The following is an 18,673-nucleotide window of genomic DNA, read 5'->3' on the forward strand; positions in this document are numbered from 1 at the left end:
AACACATGACACATGACAGTGCTCATATTGAATAAATCAAATGAAGCCTTGATATATTAGACCAAAATAATGCACTTGTGAAAACTTTCCCTAATATAGTCAGAATTTTCTGTGTGGAACTGACAGGAATATCCAAGTAGCATAACAAAAGCTCAGGTAAAACAATGTAACAAATTATGTCAATATTCTTGACTTACCTAGACTCTACATCCAAAGAAATTTCTACTAGAGAAGTATCTGAATCATCAAAGGCTCTTTCCAAGTTCATATGTTTTTCCATTTCTTCTAATTCTCTCAGGCACTGATAATACTAAGAAAAAATTATAATGAGTTCATTATAAGAATAATATTACTTTCTAATTAAACTAATTGAATGTTCAGATGTATCAATAATAATAGTCACAGGGTGATTACTACTTACATCCAAACCTATAAAACCATTAGGATATTAAAAGGGAAAACACACTGTAGGACAGCAGACAGACCATTCATGCTACAGCTTGAATCTAATACTTATCCAAATTGAGTTGACTTACTTTGCTCCGGTCAGGATCACAGTAGTCCAATAGAGAATCACAAAAATGGTATCCCATTGACTCTAAGTCTTTCGTGCTGAAATGAGTGCCTCGTTTATTGCCTAAAGCATCAAAAAATTGATTCACCTTGGAGAATGAGTTACTAATTTTTCTTTTTACGGTAAGTCTAAATTGTGAGACACTATAAATAAAACATGGATATGATTCCACATTCTGTCCTTTCAATTTTCTACTCTGGAGTAGGTCATTTAATAGCTTAATGCTTTTGCTCATTTCTTTCTGGGACAAAACTTATTCAAAGGTGTGTGTTGTGAGGTAGAAGAAAAGTCAGTAAGACAGTTTTAGTTATGGTTACCAATTATTAATGGTGATGATAACTACTCTGAGAAAAATTCCATGAGAATATTTTTTGTTATTATGAATGATGTTACCTCAGTTTTAGGTCACACAAAAAGCTAGGGGATCACTAGGTATGGTTACACATGCCTTAGTTCTATCGTCCCAGAAGACAGAGGGAGACTCAGAAGACATTTTTGAATTTGAGATAAGTCTAATCTACATAGAGAGTTCCAGGACAGTCAGGGCTATGTAGAGAGACTATGTCTCAAAACAAAAACAAAGAACAAATCAAAACCTTGGTAGAAATTACATATGTGAGTTTCCAGCATTTTCCTTTTTCAAAATGGGAACCATTCTTTTATGTAGCCTAAGCTGGCTATGAACTCAAGATCTGCCTGCCATTGTCTCTTGAGTGCTGAAATTATAGGTAGGTATCACCATAAAACCTAGATTTGAAACATTTTCTAAGAGTGTTAAAATCATTATTAAACAGAATATTCTGACTTCACTAGTACATGGTAAGTATGATAAAGACAGTTCTCATGAAAGAGCACAGAGCATAGCTCCATTTTTAGTTGCAGGAACTAAAGGCTTCCTTTCAAATATAAATTGATAACAACCAATGGGTGAATAAACCAATCAACCAAAGAAATAAGCAAAGCAAAATACTCAGTCTAGTTTTGCTTTTCAATCAACAAATCAAATGAAAACATTTAAAGTGTATTGCTTTTTTTGGACAGCATTAGGAATTCCCGTTTTTAAAAAATCCCTAAAAATGATCTTAAAAACAACTATTTGTTGTGCATCCCAGAACATTCTTTTTATAAACAAAGGGACATGACGACATGAGATACCACACAAGAGAAGTTTATTCGTCTTGCTTATGGGACTGATCAAATGTAAGTGCTCACTACTGAACTGTCCATATCATTAATCTTATAGCAAAGCCGAGCTTTGATTTACTGTCCTGGAAGGTCATCAAGGACATTTACCCAGAGTAGATCCGCAGAAGGTGGCCTCCAGCGTGAAGCTGTTCCTGATGCCCATCTTCCACATTACAACCCTTCCTGTCCCCTCTTTGCTCTTCTGAACGTTAAACTTGCAAGCTGGGAAGGAAAACTGAGAAGCAGTGATTAAAAATGACACGTGTGCTTTTTGGGAAGGGTGTTAAGAAGGAACAAGTAGGCAGCCTCTTTTCCTTCAGTATTGTTACATGCAGATACCAGGGTCAGCTTCTTTTTCTTTGATTTCATTGTTACATACAGATATACATATGAAAAAATATAGGGGGTATGGGGTTCAAGGGAGAGTAGCTGGGAGTGGTTGGAGGGAAAAAGAAGGGGATAAAGTGATAGAATTCTATTCCAATTAGTTTAAGTGGACAAAAAATAACAAAAAATAAAATGGCATCTCTGCAAAAATTGGAATTCTCAAAGCTGAAGGTTTATTTCCTGATCAATAAAATAACTATTTTTATTTTATTGTTTGAGACAGATTTCCTGTAGCCTTGGGTGGCCTCTAATTCCCTGTGTGGTTCAGACTCTACTTCCAAGCTGGGAAGTAACTCATTTTAAGGATGATGTATTTATATTTCAAGAAATAGAAATTGTAACCTCAGTAATAAATATACTTTTATCATCATAGAACATGTCCCAAATAGGCTTACTAAGCTTTGCTATGATTAATTCAGGATGTTATACTTTTAGGAACATTTCTTGTTTTGTTGCTTGCTTGCTTTTTTTTCTTTTTTGAGACAGTGTCTTGTTATATAGCCCACGATAGCCTCATACTCACGGCAATCATCCCTGGTGAGATTACAGATGTGTGCCACTGCACACAGAATCTTGTATTTTTAGTATGTTCTAGAGATTCTGCATGTTTCAGAATGAAGATTCATATGGTAGATTTCCAGAAATAGAATGAGGAGTCTTTGCTTTCATATAAAAGACCTTGTGGAGATGTCTTGAAATACTGTTTATAAAGAGATCAATGTTGTTTTGGTTTCTTTTACTAAGACAAGTGCCTACCAAGAGATTGGGGAGTTTATTTTTAACACAAGGTTTATTTGTGTCCATTCTGTGAGTTGTAGTGAGTGTAGAGATTCCCTTAATCTCTAGCATCACAGCAGCTCTCTCCCTGCCCCATCCCCGCCTAGTCTCATTAACTCCTTGCATGCTATCCCTTGCTGCCACACTCTTCTGTCATCACACTTCTTTGTCACTATGTTTTTGTGTTTCCATGACTACTCTCTGAATAGAATTGTTTGCAACCTTTTGAGACTGGCTTCTTTGCTTTAGTATAATATCTTTTGAGACTTACCCAAGTTGTTGCATGTAGACATATTCATATTCTCTCTCTCTCTCTCTCTCTCTCTCTCTCTCTCTCTCTCTCTCTCTCTCTCTCTCTCTCTCTTGCTGAGGGAATTCCATTGTGTGCCTGTACTACATAAAGTCTATGTTTGGATTGTTTTACTTTTAGAAATTAAAGGAGTTTCTAAAAACAATCATATGTATAGGTTTACATATGGATGTAAGTTTTTATTTTTTTTCTCTATGGTTCATCCCTTAGGCATGGGACTGCTTGATTACATTGTAACTGCACATTTAATTCTGTAATCAAACTATTCTCTAAAATTCTGTGTCATTCAGTGTCCCTATGAACAATGTATGTGAGTTCCTGCTGCTCCAAATTCTTAGCACTGAGTATAGGTGACATTTTTTTAAGTAGTTACCTCCTACTCATGGTTTCACTTGTAGCTTCCTGATGGCTGATGAAGCTAAATACTTTTTCCATGTGTTTATTTAGCATTAAATATGATTTTTACAAAGTATTGTGATTGAATGAAAATAGGCACCATAAACTCATAGGGAGTAGTGTTGTTGGAGGTGTGGCCTTGTTGGTTTAGGTATGGTCTTGTTGGAGAAAGGGTGTCACAGGGGCTGGGCTTTGAGGTTTCAGAAGCTCACACCAGACCAAGTATCACTCTCTCTTCTTGCTGCCTGCTCATCTAGAGAACTCTCAGTTCCTTCTCCAACAAAATGTCTGCTTGCACATTGCCATGCTTTCCCCATGACAATAACTGACTAAATGTCTGAACTTTTAGCCAGTCCCAACTAAATGTTATAAGAGTTGCGGTGGTTATGGTGTTGCCTCACAGTAATAGAAACCCTAAGACAAAAATATATCTAATATCACTGCCATTTTATTGTAAAGTTGTTTTATTACTAAGTTATTCTAACTCTGAGATCTATGTGAGATATGAGATTGTAGACATTTTCCACCTACAGTATCTTTACATTCACTTACCACGACCTTTTATAGGACAAAATAAACTAATTTGAAGAAGTCTAATTTATCAATTTATCATGGCTCAATGGATCATGCATTTGGTGCATGTGCATATTAGCTTCTTTTCTGATTGCTTTAACAAAATACCGGACAGAAGCAACTTTAAACAGGAAGGGTTTATTTTGGCTCCCAGTTGAGTTATAGTCCACTAAGGAGGAAAAGTATGGCAGCAGAAATTCCAGCAGTTATTTATACTGCCTCCACAGTCAGGACGCAGAGAAAAATCAATGCCTGTGCTCAACTCACTTGCTTTTTTATTTAGTACAGGTCCCCAGCCCATGGCATACTGCCCATATTTTGTTTGGGCCTTCTTATTCCAATTAAATTAATCTAGTTAAGCTTTCAAAGACATACCCAGATGTTTGTCTCTTCAGTGATTTTATATCCTGTCAAGTTGGCAATTAATAGGAACTGTCATAATGTTCAGGAACTTTTTGTCCATCTTCATGTGACAGAAGTTTTATATATAACATTTAAGATGTGACTTGTAGGTGGTGGATCCTTTATATGGCATGCGATTGTTCCAATATCCTTTACTGACAGGTCCCTTCATCAGCTCTCACAAGTACTTTGACAGAAGCCATATGTATGTGGCTCTATGACTGGACTTGCTCTCAGTGTCTACAGTCTTCCCTACACTCATTATCTCAATTACGATTGTATTATGGTATCTGAAAATTTGATGGTGAGATTTCTTTAAGTTTTTTCCAAAATTGATTTGCTAGGCCCAATTTCTTTGCATTACTTAAAACAAACACACATTTATTCATATCTGTAAACAATTATGTGTTGATTTATTCTTGGAATTGTTAATTTTATATATCATTTAGGAGAGAGTGAATATTGTTTATTGTCCCAATCTATAAATATAGTATATCTCTCTATTAATATGGATCTTTGTCATTATTCTTAAGGTTTTAGCATAAAGATTTACACATTTTGTAAGACTTACAATTACTCATCATTATGAAATATGACAAAATAGTGTTGTCTTAAATTTTAGCTTACAGTTATTTATTTTGACTATTTAAAAATTTGGCCTGACCTTTTACCCTACAACATTCTAAAATCACATACTTATTCTAAAAGTTTATGTAGATTGAATTTCCTCTGTGGGCAAATATGCCTTTGTTTCTTCTTTGCAGTGGGTCTGCCTTCTTACCTTTACAACTTACAGAAGGATGTATGGAAAGAGTAAGTATAGGGCAGAGACTATAGCTTGGGGACGAGCACTCACCACAAATGAGGTCTCTGAGATCAGTCCCTAGTCCTGCCTCAAGAAAGGAAGGAGTAAGAAGAGGTATCCTTGTTTGATCTTATGAAGAAAATATCTTTTAAAAAGTCTTTAAAAAAGTTCAGTATAATGCTAAGAATATCATTATTGTATACACTTTTTATTACACCAAAAATATTTAAAGTTTATTTGATAAAAGTCATTTTTAATTTTAATTCTTTGAATTTTTCATACACGTATACAATGCATCTTGATCATAGCTATTCTTTACTCCTCCCTTCTAATTCCTGCAAGACCCTCCTCATCTCTTCTCCCTCTCAAGTTCATGTCCTTTTCTTACATATTTTTTATGTATTTCAAATAACATTTTATTTATTCTTTGATAATTTCATACAATGTATTTTGATAATATTTATTTTTCTCCCCAAATTCTTCCTAGATCCCTTCCTCTCCTCTCTACTCACCCAAGTTTTTATTCTCTTACTCTAACTCTCTTCCTAACATCATCATCATCATATCATCATTATCAACAACAATGATAACAACAAAATCACAATAACAACAACCAACACAACACAACACATGGAGTTCAGCTTGTTATGGTGTACTACTGGGTGTGGAGTCTGCCCTAGAGTGTAGTTCATACACTAGGCATCAATCTATTGTAGAAAACCAACGTCACTCAGCAGCTCCAATTGATTACCAATAACTCCTTAGTTAGGGGTGGGACTTCATGCCTACTCTCCTGCTCCATGTTGGGATTTTGTCTTGCTGAACTTGAGCATGTCTTATATGTGTTGTCATGTTGTCTGTGAGTTAATTCGTGCTTTTTCCCTGTTGTATCTGGACAATACTGGTTCCTGGAAGTCATCTACTACCTCTGGCTTTCACACTCTGTTCTTCTTCTACATAGATTCTTGAGCACTGAGAGTGTGATACAGACATGCCATTAAAGGATGAGCATTACAAAGTCTCTAATTCTCTGCATATTGACCAGTTGTGGGTTTCTGTGCTATTTAGCATCTAATGGAAGAAGCTTCTCTGATTGAACACTATAAGGATCTATGAGTATAGCATTATGTTATCAGGAGTAGTTGTATTGCTATACCCACTCAGCAGAATAATAGTAAGCTTCCTCCTAGGGCCCATGTCCTCGTTAGCACCAGGTCTTCCATTTGACACATGTTACCACATGATTATGGAAAAAGAAAACAACTTGTGGGAGTTCATTCTCTCCATCACCATGTGAGTCCTAGGAGTCAAGCTCAGATCACTAAGCTTGGCAACAGGTGCCTTTTCCTGCTGAGGCATCCTTCTAGTTAGCCCAGTAATTTTAAATATGGCATGGCATTCTGTGTCTCTTTTTAGCAAATCAATGTAATTTCTGAGAATATGGTATAAGTCTCTTAAATTTATTACTTAAAATATATATAACAATCTTTTAATGTTTTATAACAACTTATAAAAAAGTTTCATCAAATTACAAAAACCCAAAGGTTCTTGAGTAGATCCACGAGGATATCCTTTTATTGTGCTTGTCTGCTGGATCTGCATGAACTAATCTTAAATTATTAATTTTCTCTTTCTGGTCAGTTTTGGTAAAGTATTATCAGTCTTAATTGATTTTTTTTCAGCATATGTTTTGTTTTATTGATTTATTCACCATTTCTGTTTCTAACATCACCATGGTAACATGTGCCAACTAGGGCCTGGTGCTAAAAAGGACACGGGCCCCAGGAGCAAACTATTATTTTGCTATTATTTTTGTCTGCTTCATTCTGCTTGTTTTAAGTTTAGTTTGTTTTCCAGCTTCTTACATCGAAACCCAGATATCGACTTGAAATGTTTTAAGTCTTTATTACTACAAAGTTTATTCTAAGCACCACTACATTAGCTGAATTTCAGAATATTTTATATGAAACATATTTATAATCTTCTTTGAAATGTTCTCTTTGGCCTTTTTAGAACGTGGTTTAATTTCCAAGAGTTTGGACATTTTCTTCTTTCATTGACTGCTAGTCTATTTTCCATGTGGTCAGAGAGCATACTTTGTGATTTGAATTCTTTATAATTTTTTAAGATTTATTTTAAGGCAGAATCTGGTCTGTACTTATGACCATTCTATGGTCATTTACATATATCTGTTGGAGGATTTGATTTGTGCTTACATGGGAATTTGCATGGCCAACAGTTGGGGTTTTGACTCCTCAATAAAGAGCCAGTGGCCAATGGCTGGACAGGAGGAGGTGGGACTTTTAGGACTTCCCAGCAAGAAACACAGGAGAGAGAAAAAGGGAGTCCGCCAAGAGGAGTGAAGGACCATGCTGTGAAGGAGCAGGAGGGTGAGACAAACGAAATGTTTGTGCAAAGGAAAAGCAGCACCAAGGGGGAGGGGGGAGCTTCCCAGAAGGAAACAGGGCAGCAAAGATAAAATATAGATTTGGAAACTGTTAACTTAGGAATACCGGAGGGGAGTGTGTGCTAGCTGCGGGGAGGTTTGGAAGGACCCAACCATTGAGCTAGTTAGGCCAGATTAAATATAAAGGTTGCATGTGCTTGTCTTTCATTTGTGAATCCAGAGCTCTTGGGTGGGTGCAGAGCCACGACCACAACATATATCATGTATTCTGCTCTTCAGCAGAGTTGTTCTGCAACTGTCAATCAAATTCAGTTGATGTTGGTCAGTTCTTACATATCTCACCTGTTTTCTATCTACCTGTGCTTGTTTCCTAAAAAAGCACTTCAAATCTCTGACTCTGCCTGCAGATTTGCACAAATGTTGTAATGACAGATGTTTCAGATAGAACATAGAATTGGAAGTGTCTATATTTTAAGCAACCACTGTACTAAATGAAACATATGATTAAATATAGACTGGTTGGTTCATTTCATGTAAGGCACAACTAATTAGAGATTGAAAACTTTCAGTAACTTGTCACTAAACATACACCGCAGTATCTTAATGAAACGGGATCATTTTATAGGTGTAATGAATTATACCTATGGGCTTGTTTTCTCTGATCTTCCCTAAGAGATAAATACTCTTGGAGCAATAAACCTGTTCCTTCTATAAATATCTATTCCTATCAGATCATCCTTTCTTTTTGGTGTGTTTTGACCCCAATTATCCTCAGAAAACTTTTAAGTATTTTCCAATAAGTCCTTATAATTAAAATGCTTGGTTAAGAACTTGAGGTCTGAGGGACAAGCCTGACTACATAGGGGTTGATGTCAAAAGTATCCCCTCTCCAGGAAAAAGACATCGGGACAGGTATGACCCTCATGCCTCACTGAACAATGACAGGAGGACTGGAGCCATTACAAGGTCCCCTTTAATTACTGGAGGTCAGGCCTCTATCCCCGCCTTGGCAAGATTAGAATCGCCATAGCCCTTCTATACTTGGAGAAGGGAGGAGATGTCAGGGGCAGCCCTGCTTATTATATTGAAGGCCTAAAATCAGCCATAAGCCTAAAATCAGCAATAGGCCTGACTTACATGCCTGCTAACACAAAGTCTTGGGTCTCTATGGAAAAAACACTGAAACAGATGGCTATAAACTATTGTAAACAGGCAGCTTTTGTTGAAATCTACCAGCCTGAGTAGTCATAGACCTGGTAAATAGGCAGCCTTTGGCAGATAGTACCAAATTAGATAAGGACAAGTGAATCATAGGCAGAGTCATAGTGACCTGACCCCTGAACCTTCACCCAGCTGATTCCCTGTTCTGAAAGATATCTGTACTCCCCCTGAACACCTATGCTCCTGTGTCATCCCCTTCCCCACATCTTGTATTTTTTGTGTTTATAACCCCCATGTTAAAAAGTAAAAATTATGATTTGATAAAACACACACACACACACACACACACACACACACACACACACACACACACACACAGAGTTCCGCTGGTTCTGCTGACTTAGCTCCTGACAATCTATTTTCTTGTTCTCAGAAATACTTTGAATTATAAAACGTTATTGTGGTTTTTGATAGTATGCTGGGTAAAATAATTTTTATTGATCTCATTTTAAACATCAAAGTTTGTAGTGAGTTAAAATGTCTTTTAACATAATTATAGGTCATATTTATGTTCATATTGTAAAATGTTAGTTAATCTGTTGAACATTTAAAAAAACTGGATTCCTTTTTGAGAATTTCATATATGAACACTGTATTTACATAATTTTCCACTTTCTCTCCTTCCTCCCACTTTTCCCAACCCCCCATACTTTTTGAATGCATCTTATTGTTTAATTATTGTTTATATATGTATATGTGTATAAGTATATATGTTTATACAAATATTGATAAATAAAGCGTTCTGAAAAAAAAAGAACTTGAGGTCTACAGGGCTTTTGTTTGCTACAGTAACTCATTTCTTTAAAAAAGTAAAATTATTTTTAATAATTTGGTAATTGAGCAGCTCCAACATTTTCAGTGTTTGCAAAAAATAAATATACTGTATTCTCTTCTAATTCTATGTAGTTTTGAATATTGGCCATTAAATTTTCTTTGGAAAGTTTTGATAAGTTATTGTTCATTTTGTAAGATCATGAACTTTAGTTTTTTAATTTACACATTAAAAAGATCCTTTGAAAATGGTAGGTCTTGAGATTGATACTACATGACAAATAGAGGAAACTTCAGAAGGGAAAATCGTGCTGGTCTTAGAATGATGAAGCTTTGGGGTTTTTTGTTTTTTTTTTTTGTTTGTTTGTTTAAATATTTTCAAATTATTTGGGCATCAAACAGTTCTCAATAGTAGTTTTTTTTTCATGGCCAATTGTAACAATCAGTCTAAAGAACTAAATAAAAAAGCACGTTAGCAACTAAGATGGATTTCTTGACTTTCCTATATGAGCAACGAATATTTACTAAAGGGAAGTTAAACTCTTAAAGGCACTTACTATATTTGGGCAGTTTTTGCTCAGCATGAGTGGAAAGATCCGTTGCTGTAAGTATAACCCTTTTGTTTTAGATCTGCTGCTACCATCACAGCCATACATGAAGATGTTCTGTTTCCTACTATGGCCATGAAGATCACAATATAAAATAACTTCTCGTTTCTCCATTAACCTATGAAGTGAAAAGGAATAAAGCATTGAATTTTACTCCTGAATTTTCTTCTATAGGTGCAACTATAGATTTACAAACATAATATCTAAATAAATAAATATACCCTAGCATTTACTATTTATGTTCTAATTTTTCCATGAGGACACATTTCTCCCACTCCCAAGACTCCTAGCAGACATTTCTGCTTTGTACTGTGGTTTTTGTTGTACTCAAAACATGGATCTCCCTTCCTTTGCCCATTACCTTAGTGTATATTCTTTTTGACTAGTCTTTCTTCCTTGTCGTTTTATGATCTCAGTCTTCAGAACAAGCTCTGAGTCTTACCCCTGCCCACCCAGCAGCTCAGTGCAGAGCTGAGATGGTTCTGGAACTCAGCAATATCTTAGCTGTACATTTCTGTGTCACTTGTCTAGTAAGTTTTCCTAAGTTTGATATTTAAGCTTGTTAAAGATAGGGAATGTTTAGAAATCATCTACAACAGTGCTATGCACACAAGCAACTAAATATTTGTTGAAAATTGAGTATCTCAAAACTTGGTACTGGAAACAATGAATAGTTAAGGCCTGAGATACCATTCTGAGAAAAAATGACACTAAAATTTAAACTGATTTTTTTCTAGTAAAATTCTAATAAATATTGAAAAGAAATTATCATGTTTTCCTTAAGAGGACATGATTTATCTGTATGACTTAACACTCACTTATTTTAAAGTAAAACTCAAGCCTTTCAAACTGAAGAAGAGAACTGTGAGAAGAGACCAAAAGGGCGCATGGCAGAAGTGTTATGAACATTTTGTCACTTTTGTCCTATTTTCAGCTTTATATGACATTTCTATATCACAATCCAAAGTGCATTTGTTACGTGTTATACCTAGAATGTTAACTACTAAAATGTTAACAATGGTATTACAAATAGATATTTATAATGAATCAAAAGTCACTTTTATTAAAAGCAATGGTTATGAAATTTAAAAATAAAATTTGATGCCCATTAACTTACTGATTTTATTTGATAAAATCCATTTAACATAAAGGAATTAACACATCATTACAAGTTCTTAGAAAGTCAGCTTATAAAGCATTACTATCAAGTTTAATCCCTAAATATGAAGCATGCCATATATTTTTAAGTATAATATTCAGAAGTTTGTTGATATTTCAGTTTTCTACAAGTGCATCATTAGAGACTTATACATAGTCTCTATTATTATATATAGTTAATTCCAAAAGAAATATTACCTCTGAATTAAAAAATATTAATATTTCTTCCCTTACATTAATTAAACTAACAGTTTGGATTTTCTTTTTGTCCAAAGGTAATTAAGTATTATGAATATTTTGTATTAAGCATCATCTTGCTTGCTCTTATGTGAACATGCTTTAAGTATACTTAATATTGTGTATGCTTACATCTGGTCACCTTCCTACATATATGTGGCTGCCTTCTTGGGTTTTTTTTTTTTTTTTTTTTTTTTTTGCCTGTTTTTGATTAGTTTTATTAAAGGTATTTTTATTTCTTAGAATTCTTTCAGAAATTATTGAATTGGCTCCTTCCTTAACCTTTCTACAAGGCAACCTGAGAACTGAGACATTTAAATTAGCTTCCATACAGACAAGCCAAGTTGTATTGCCTTGTAATCCATCATGATCAGACCAGGAACTCTTAATGTCAAAGATCATTAAATGAACTATATAGATAGTGTATTAATCATTCTGTCTTATATTTCCTTTAAAAATAGCTAGATTGACACAGCAGCTGGAAAAACAGTGTTCTTGTCTTCTCTTGCAGTTTCTTTTCAGTTAACACATTGCATAACTCTACTAAGTTTTTGAAAACCAAGAAACCAATCTTGGCACATTTCGAACACGAACTAAGCTCCCAATTTTATTTCAGTTTCACTAGTTTTTTTTTTTTCACTAATGTCCTTAATTCTATGCCAGAATACATCCAGAATACTACATTACATGTAGTCAGCTGTTTTTACTGTTTACATCCCCAGAATAAAAGAAACCGCAGGTTACTCTTGCTATTTAAACATTCCCCAAATAACTACGAGGACACCTGGAATCCACATATAAAGGCCATATAAAAGCAGGATTTCAGGTTTTTATGGGGCTCTGCGCGTCTTACTTTCCAAAGCAGATAAAAAAAATGTACGTGAAAGTGAACGCTGAGGCTAGACTGTCCAAGACAATCAGAGCCACTCCAGGAACTCCTGCCCTTGTGTGCTTCTGTGAGGAGCTGGGGTTCCTCAATTTCTTAACAAGTACCTTGCATTTATAACTATGAGGATAAAATTGGGTAACAAGACAGCAATCTCTATAATAGAAGTTGTTATAACAATGAATTAACTGAAAATTGATAATGGCTTTCACATCTGTATAATTTGATTAACACCTTTCTTTTGCATGTGAGAGATAATGTGAATACATTTAGAGCTTTTAATATTCTGATCTTTATTTGTAATTCCTGTGTAATGCTTTTCTTATTTAATCCTCTCATCTTTGAGATACTAGTCCCACTCTAGAGATAAGAAAACTGAGACTTAAGTAAGTTTTTAAATTACACAAGGATGTACAGTTAAGCATAATTCCAATATGATATGTTTAAGCCCCAGGTCCATGGAATAGGTGCTCTGTTTCCAATAGACTTTCTATTCCTGATTGTTATTACCTGGGTCTATCAAATAATTTATGCTTCAACAAATACTTGAGTACTAAGTTGATCTTACCATTCTATATTTAGAAAATCTAAAGGTGTTCTTTTTTTTTTCTGGGAGCAAATGAGACTATTATTTGTGAAAATCTAAATAACTATACCAACTAATATTCTAAGGACTCATCCAGGACTGTATGATTGGCATAATGCCAGAAGTCTTTGGTCTGTAGTTAATTTTCATATATAAATGATAAAAATATACAGTGTAACCATAAAGTCTATTATAAGCTTTAGTAAGAAGTTGAATTTGTGATATGCAAACTTCACAGATTCATGGAGCCACTGAAATGTTCTGGAGTCTGTTTCATCATTGAAGGGAAAGAGTTTTGTTTATAATACAGAAGGGTGTAGGATCATAGTTGGAACAAAAACTGCACATGAACTATCTTAAGAAAATTTAGAATAACAGAAATGAATGGGATTGTGTGAGCAAAGTTCTTATTACTAAATTTACTAATTAATCAGAGATGAAATTTGAAGATTATTTTACCTATTGATCATGTTCCTTGTATACCAAACAGAAGGGAAAGACTCCTTCAGGAGAGATGTGTAATTACGGTTTAAATCCCGTCCAGCTAAGGAACATCGATAATTTCCCACAATCACGCCATCTGGATTCAGCATGGGTACCACCTTGAAGACGAAAGTGTCCCGAAGCAAGCGTGCATCACTTGAGTCTCCTAAAATATAATCTAGAAAGCCTTTCATGATCCAAGAGCTGTTGGTTTCTCCTGGATGCACCCTTGCAGTCAAAATCACAGCCTTGCGCTTTGAGTCACTAGTCTTCAAGGGAGTAGTTATTGTCAAGACATACACCATATTCCTAGCAAGTGTGTGACACAAGACACGTATTTTACAAAACTTTGATCTTACTGGGTCACTGTTGATGCCAGAAAGGTATTCTTGAAGGTTGGAGTAAGTGTATGGATAGCAGTGAGCAAAGTAGCAAGTATCCTTGCTGTGTGGAAACTGAAATGTCCATGTAAGAGAAAAAAAATGGCGCCCATCTTGCCCAAGGTTATTTTTATAATACTTGATTTGGTCTCCTATTCTCTGCCAGCCAATGTTATGAGATTTGGCCTCTTTTTCAGAATAGAACAGTGGCCTCATACCCCGATTATAAAGACTAGCAGGCTTGGTAAAGTTGACAATAGTGAATCTGTAGACTATTTCTGCTTGGGTATTAGTGACCTGGAAATAGTACCACTGAGTGTGCTTATTTGTGAAGAGGTCTGGGCGCACAGTCAACTCGTATTCATAATCTGCACTAATACACAAAAAAGGAAGGGAAAAAAGCACATAAGAATATAAGAATGGCATTTCAGTTTAAGATACATTAGAAAAATAAACTTATTTTTTATCTATTTTATTCTATAGTCATAGAAGCTTTTTTTGGAGGAAACAATGTATTCTTAGAATCTTACAGCAAACAACCACATAACATAAGTTTTGAAAGTTTTATTTCATAAGAAACTGATCAAAATTTATTTATGTAGCCTTAGCATTCATCATAAACACAGATATTCAATAACACTTTGTAGGTTTCGATACAACTATTTCCTAGAAAATAAATGGCTAAAGAGTTATTGGAACTGAAGAAAAAATATCAATGTTTGATTTTTGTTTTTACCTTCAAGTACATTCTAATAATTCTAGTTCAATGGGTATAAAATAAACTTTTCCAAGAGATGTCTGAAAGTACATGCAAAGTATTACAATTACATAGATGGCAAAATTTGAACTCCCAGTTAAAAAAGATTCTGATAACCATCTGTACTCCAAACTTAGTCACTGAAGACAATGAAGGGAAAATACTTTTCACTGTAATATTTATTTATATACTAATATTTTCTGGCTGTGACTTTTCCTTACCAAATAACTTTTTATAAATGCCCATATACATAGGGTTATAAATATTGGCCTAGGAATGGCTTAAATAAATGTAAATCCTTAACAACCATAATTAGCATTTAGACTTTGAGAATTATAGCTAAGTAATTGATACTAAAAGCTTTAATGTACCTAAATCAGAAAGCAATAAGTAGCTAATGACCTACTTCCTCTAATAAAAATAATTAAAACCTACACTTTGACTACCTTCTGTAGATTACCACTCTCAAACCTTGCTTCAAACACCAACGTGTTGTCACAGTTATCCACAGGTTGTTTCAAGGATGTTCGGTTACCCCCAACTCGGGAATACACAAAACAGGGCTCTTTGTAAGCTAGGGAGAGAAGACCAAATCAGTGACAGTAAGACATTCAAGTAATCTCACAGACGACATGTTTCTAAATAATCCACAGATCAAAGAAGTGCATCACAGGCATATTACAGAATATTTTGAGCAGAATGACAAAAACACATACTACACCAACATTTGTGGGCTGGAATAGAAGCTGTATTTAAAAAGAAAGCTTTCAGCTCTAAATGCTTATGAGTTTTAAACACTAGACAGATTTAAAATCAGAGACTAAGTTCTGGATTCTGCTTAGGACACAAAACATTAGAAAGTTCATTTTCTTAGCCTTGGAGCAACAAAAACACTACTGTGAGCAAATTTACAATGCTGTTTTGAACTACTGAAAGTTCTGTTGTCTGTGGTTGCAGGAAAAATTCCCACTTCAAAATCTAAGACCCTTCTAAAGGAGAGATGGGTCATGAGTGCTGGCTTATTTTGTGTAGACCACAGTGAGGATCATTCACTTAGAAATGTCCTCAGTGAGGGCTGTCCAGATGACTAGTGGTTTTAAGGACATTCTGCTCCTGGAGAAAACCCGATTTTAGTTACCAGCACTCACAGGCATTAGGTGGTTCACACTGCCTGTAACTCTAATAGTAGTCTGTGGTCTCAACTACACCTGCACTCATGTGCACATATCCACACAAGAGACACATAACTTAGAAATAATGCATCTTTTAAAAAAGGTTGAGTGGGCTAAAAAGAGAAAGCAGGCTCATTGAGAAGACGTGAAGGATATATGAGTATAAGAGAATTTAAAGTTATCCTTATGGAAATACCCAGATATTCACACAAGTTTTTCTAAGAAAGCATTTACAATGTATAAAACCCTACCTAAATCATCTCTTCCTCTTCTTTATGTAACAAAATATTAAATTCTTGAGAAGTAAAGACAATGAACGTTGTTAACTTTAGGGCATTTGAATTTATATGCAGTATCTGGGGGAAAAAAACTGTTTCCAAAATCCCAAATTCCTTACTACTTGGGGAGAGGCAGGAATTACAGGATGGAACCAGTTGTTCCATTGCTGACACTGGCACACTGCAAAGGCCTCCTGCCTGAGAACTAGGGACATGGTGTATGACTAAGGTTTAATCAGAAGCACAGAGTTCACCCTCTGTCTCCCCAAAAGTCTAAGAGGCCATGAGTAAAAAATAACAAGGACTTATTAATTGGAGAATATGGAGTTCAGAGAGAATTTCCCTGCAGTATAAAAGAAGGATATGAAGCTAAGAATGATCCAGAACGGAGAAACTTCCTTTACATCACTCTAAATGGTGATGTAGGGGACCTGAATCCTGTGGTGCTGTAAAGGTAAGAAGACCAAAGAGAAATTTAATACTAACTTTATCCCCAAACTGATTGAATTGTCACCATCACACAACCCCTCTCATACACTTAAAGAGTAGGACCCTGAAATTTTTTTTTTCAGTTTTCACACAGAAAAATTATTTGCTTTTCTTTACCACCTAGATAAGATCTCCAGCTATCAGCCAGAGGATTCCAACACATACATGTTTTCATGTACATACACAGAGAAAACACTACAGACATGGGTCAAGAGGGGAAACCACATAACCAGTCTAATATGATGAAGATGCTGGCTCTATCAGGGAAAGAATTCAGGAGTAAATAATTTAAGGACCAAGCATAAAGAATGTGCAAGATCAAATGGAAATGCAAGAAAGCATCGGATAGAATAAGACAAAAACAGTAATGTAAGTTGAAACTGCCTCTGAGGAGCTCATCAGAAGACTTTATAGAGCAAAGGAAATACTCAATAAAAATGACAATAGTGAATAGAAACAGCCAGAACTCAAGCAAGAGTTTCTAACAACAATTTTGCTTGCTTTGCTTTAAGCAAGCAAAATAAGCATGTAGGATCCAAGAACTGTTCAGCAGCACCAAGTAACCTAACATCTTCATGATTGAAATCCTAGGAGAGGGTTAAATTTGTGAAGAAACAATAGTTGAGATTCTGACATTAGTCACTGACACCAAAACAAAGTTTTAAAAAGCTCAAGCCAAAAAGTACAGAATACACATGATATACCCCACAGACCCAAAGAAATTAAACAAGAAGCAAGGCCTGAGTGAAGGTGCTTAAATCCCACTTAGAAGGGGAAGCAAAACAGTCATGGGAGTCATGGGAGGCAGAGGTAGGGAGGGAACTAGATGGTAGAGCGTGGGGGGGGGGCGTGGGGGGGGAGGAAAGGAAAAGGAGGGGGAGCTTAGGTGTGGGGATAGGCAGGAGAGAGGCCCAGAGTGCCAGGAGTGTATTTATTTTAAAATTGTTTTTGAAAGAGTTATTTATTTCTATATGTATATTTGAGTGCCTGTGTGTATACGTGTCCTTTGTGCATGTCTAGGTCCATGGTGGCCAGAAGAAGGTATTGTATTCCTTGGAACTAGAGTTACAGGTAGTTGTTAGCTACCTGGTGTTGGTGCTAGAAATTGAACTGGGGTCCTCTGCAAGATCAGCTGAGCATTCTTAGCTATTAAGACATCTCTCCATCCCCACTTAATTTGTTTTGAGACTTGTTTCCACCGTGTAGCTCAGACTGGTCTTGACCTCGTGATCCTCTCACTCAGTCTCCTGAGTGCTAAGATATAGGCATGTGCCATTGACACCAGCTGAAGGTAGAAACTTTTATAAAGACATATATTGAAAAACCTAAGGCAACCACACAAAACCAAAACAGGTATACATACATCAATAGTTGGGATAAATGGAACTAAATATATGTAAATTAATCTCAAAGGATAAAACATAATAAACATAATAAAACATCATGAAAAATCTAACACAGCAAAGTGGTAGGTATTGATCCAATTGCATCAAAACTATATTGACTGTAGTAATTTAAAAACATGTCTTCAAACTATGTAAAAAGCAAAGCACAGATATTTGCTATATGAATCTAAATAAAAAAAATAAAGAAAAAATCATACTCAATGTAAAATGAGGGGGCCAGCTCTTGGGAAGCAGAGGCAGATGAATCTCTGTGAGTTTGAGGCTGGCCTGATGCACACAGTGAGTTCCAGGACAGTGGTACATAATAAGACCTTGCCTCACATAAAATAACCAAAATTTTGACTGATGAGAAAAGATATAGTATAAAAATACTAATCAAAAGAAAGCTTAAATGGCTATTATATTATTAAATTATCCTGCTATGG

The 18,673-nt window shown here is 35.3% G+C and overlaps 1 protein-coding gene across 9 annotated transcripts in view; it reads right to left on the minus strand.

The window, feature by feature from the left end:
- The window catches only part of Agbl3 (AGBL carboxypeptidase 3), a 77,124-nt gene that overhangs the window by 36,990 nt on the left and 21,461 nt on the right, over nt 1-18,673 (minus strand). For 8 of the 9 annotated variants that reach the window (XR_013104096.1, XR_013104094.1, XR_013104095.1 and 5 more), the window contains 6 exons: nt 15,339-15,477; nt 13,743-14,519; nt 10,366-10,534; nt 1,868-1,994; nt 537-637; nt 198-310 (listed from right to left, as the gene is read on the minus strand). Coding sequence is in view for 6 of the 9 variants with exons in the window: in XM_076913553.1 (XP_076769668.1) it covers nt 198-310; nt 537-637; nt 1,868-1,994; nt 10,366-10,534; nt 13,743-14,519; nt 15,339-15,477 (1,426 nt within the window). In the remaining 3 variants the exon portion in view is untranslated. Of the gene's footprint in view, nt 1-197; nt 311-536; nt 638-1,867; nt 1,995-10,365; nt 10,535-13,742; nt 14,520-15,338; nt 15,478-18,673 lie in introns of those variants that run through there. The other variant, XM_076913557.1, reaches the window with a different exon arrangement.

The sequence above is a fragment of the Arvicanthis niloticus genome, chromosome 15 (assembly GCF_011762505.2).
Source record: "Arvicanthis niloticus isolate mArvNil1 chromosome 15, mArvNil1.pat.X, whole genome shotgun sequence".
NCBI lineage: Eukaryota > Metazoa > Chordata > Mammalia > Rodentia > Muridae > Arvicanthis > Arvicanthis niloticus.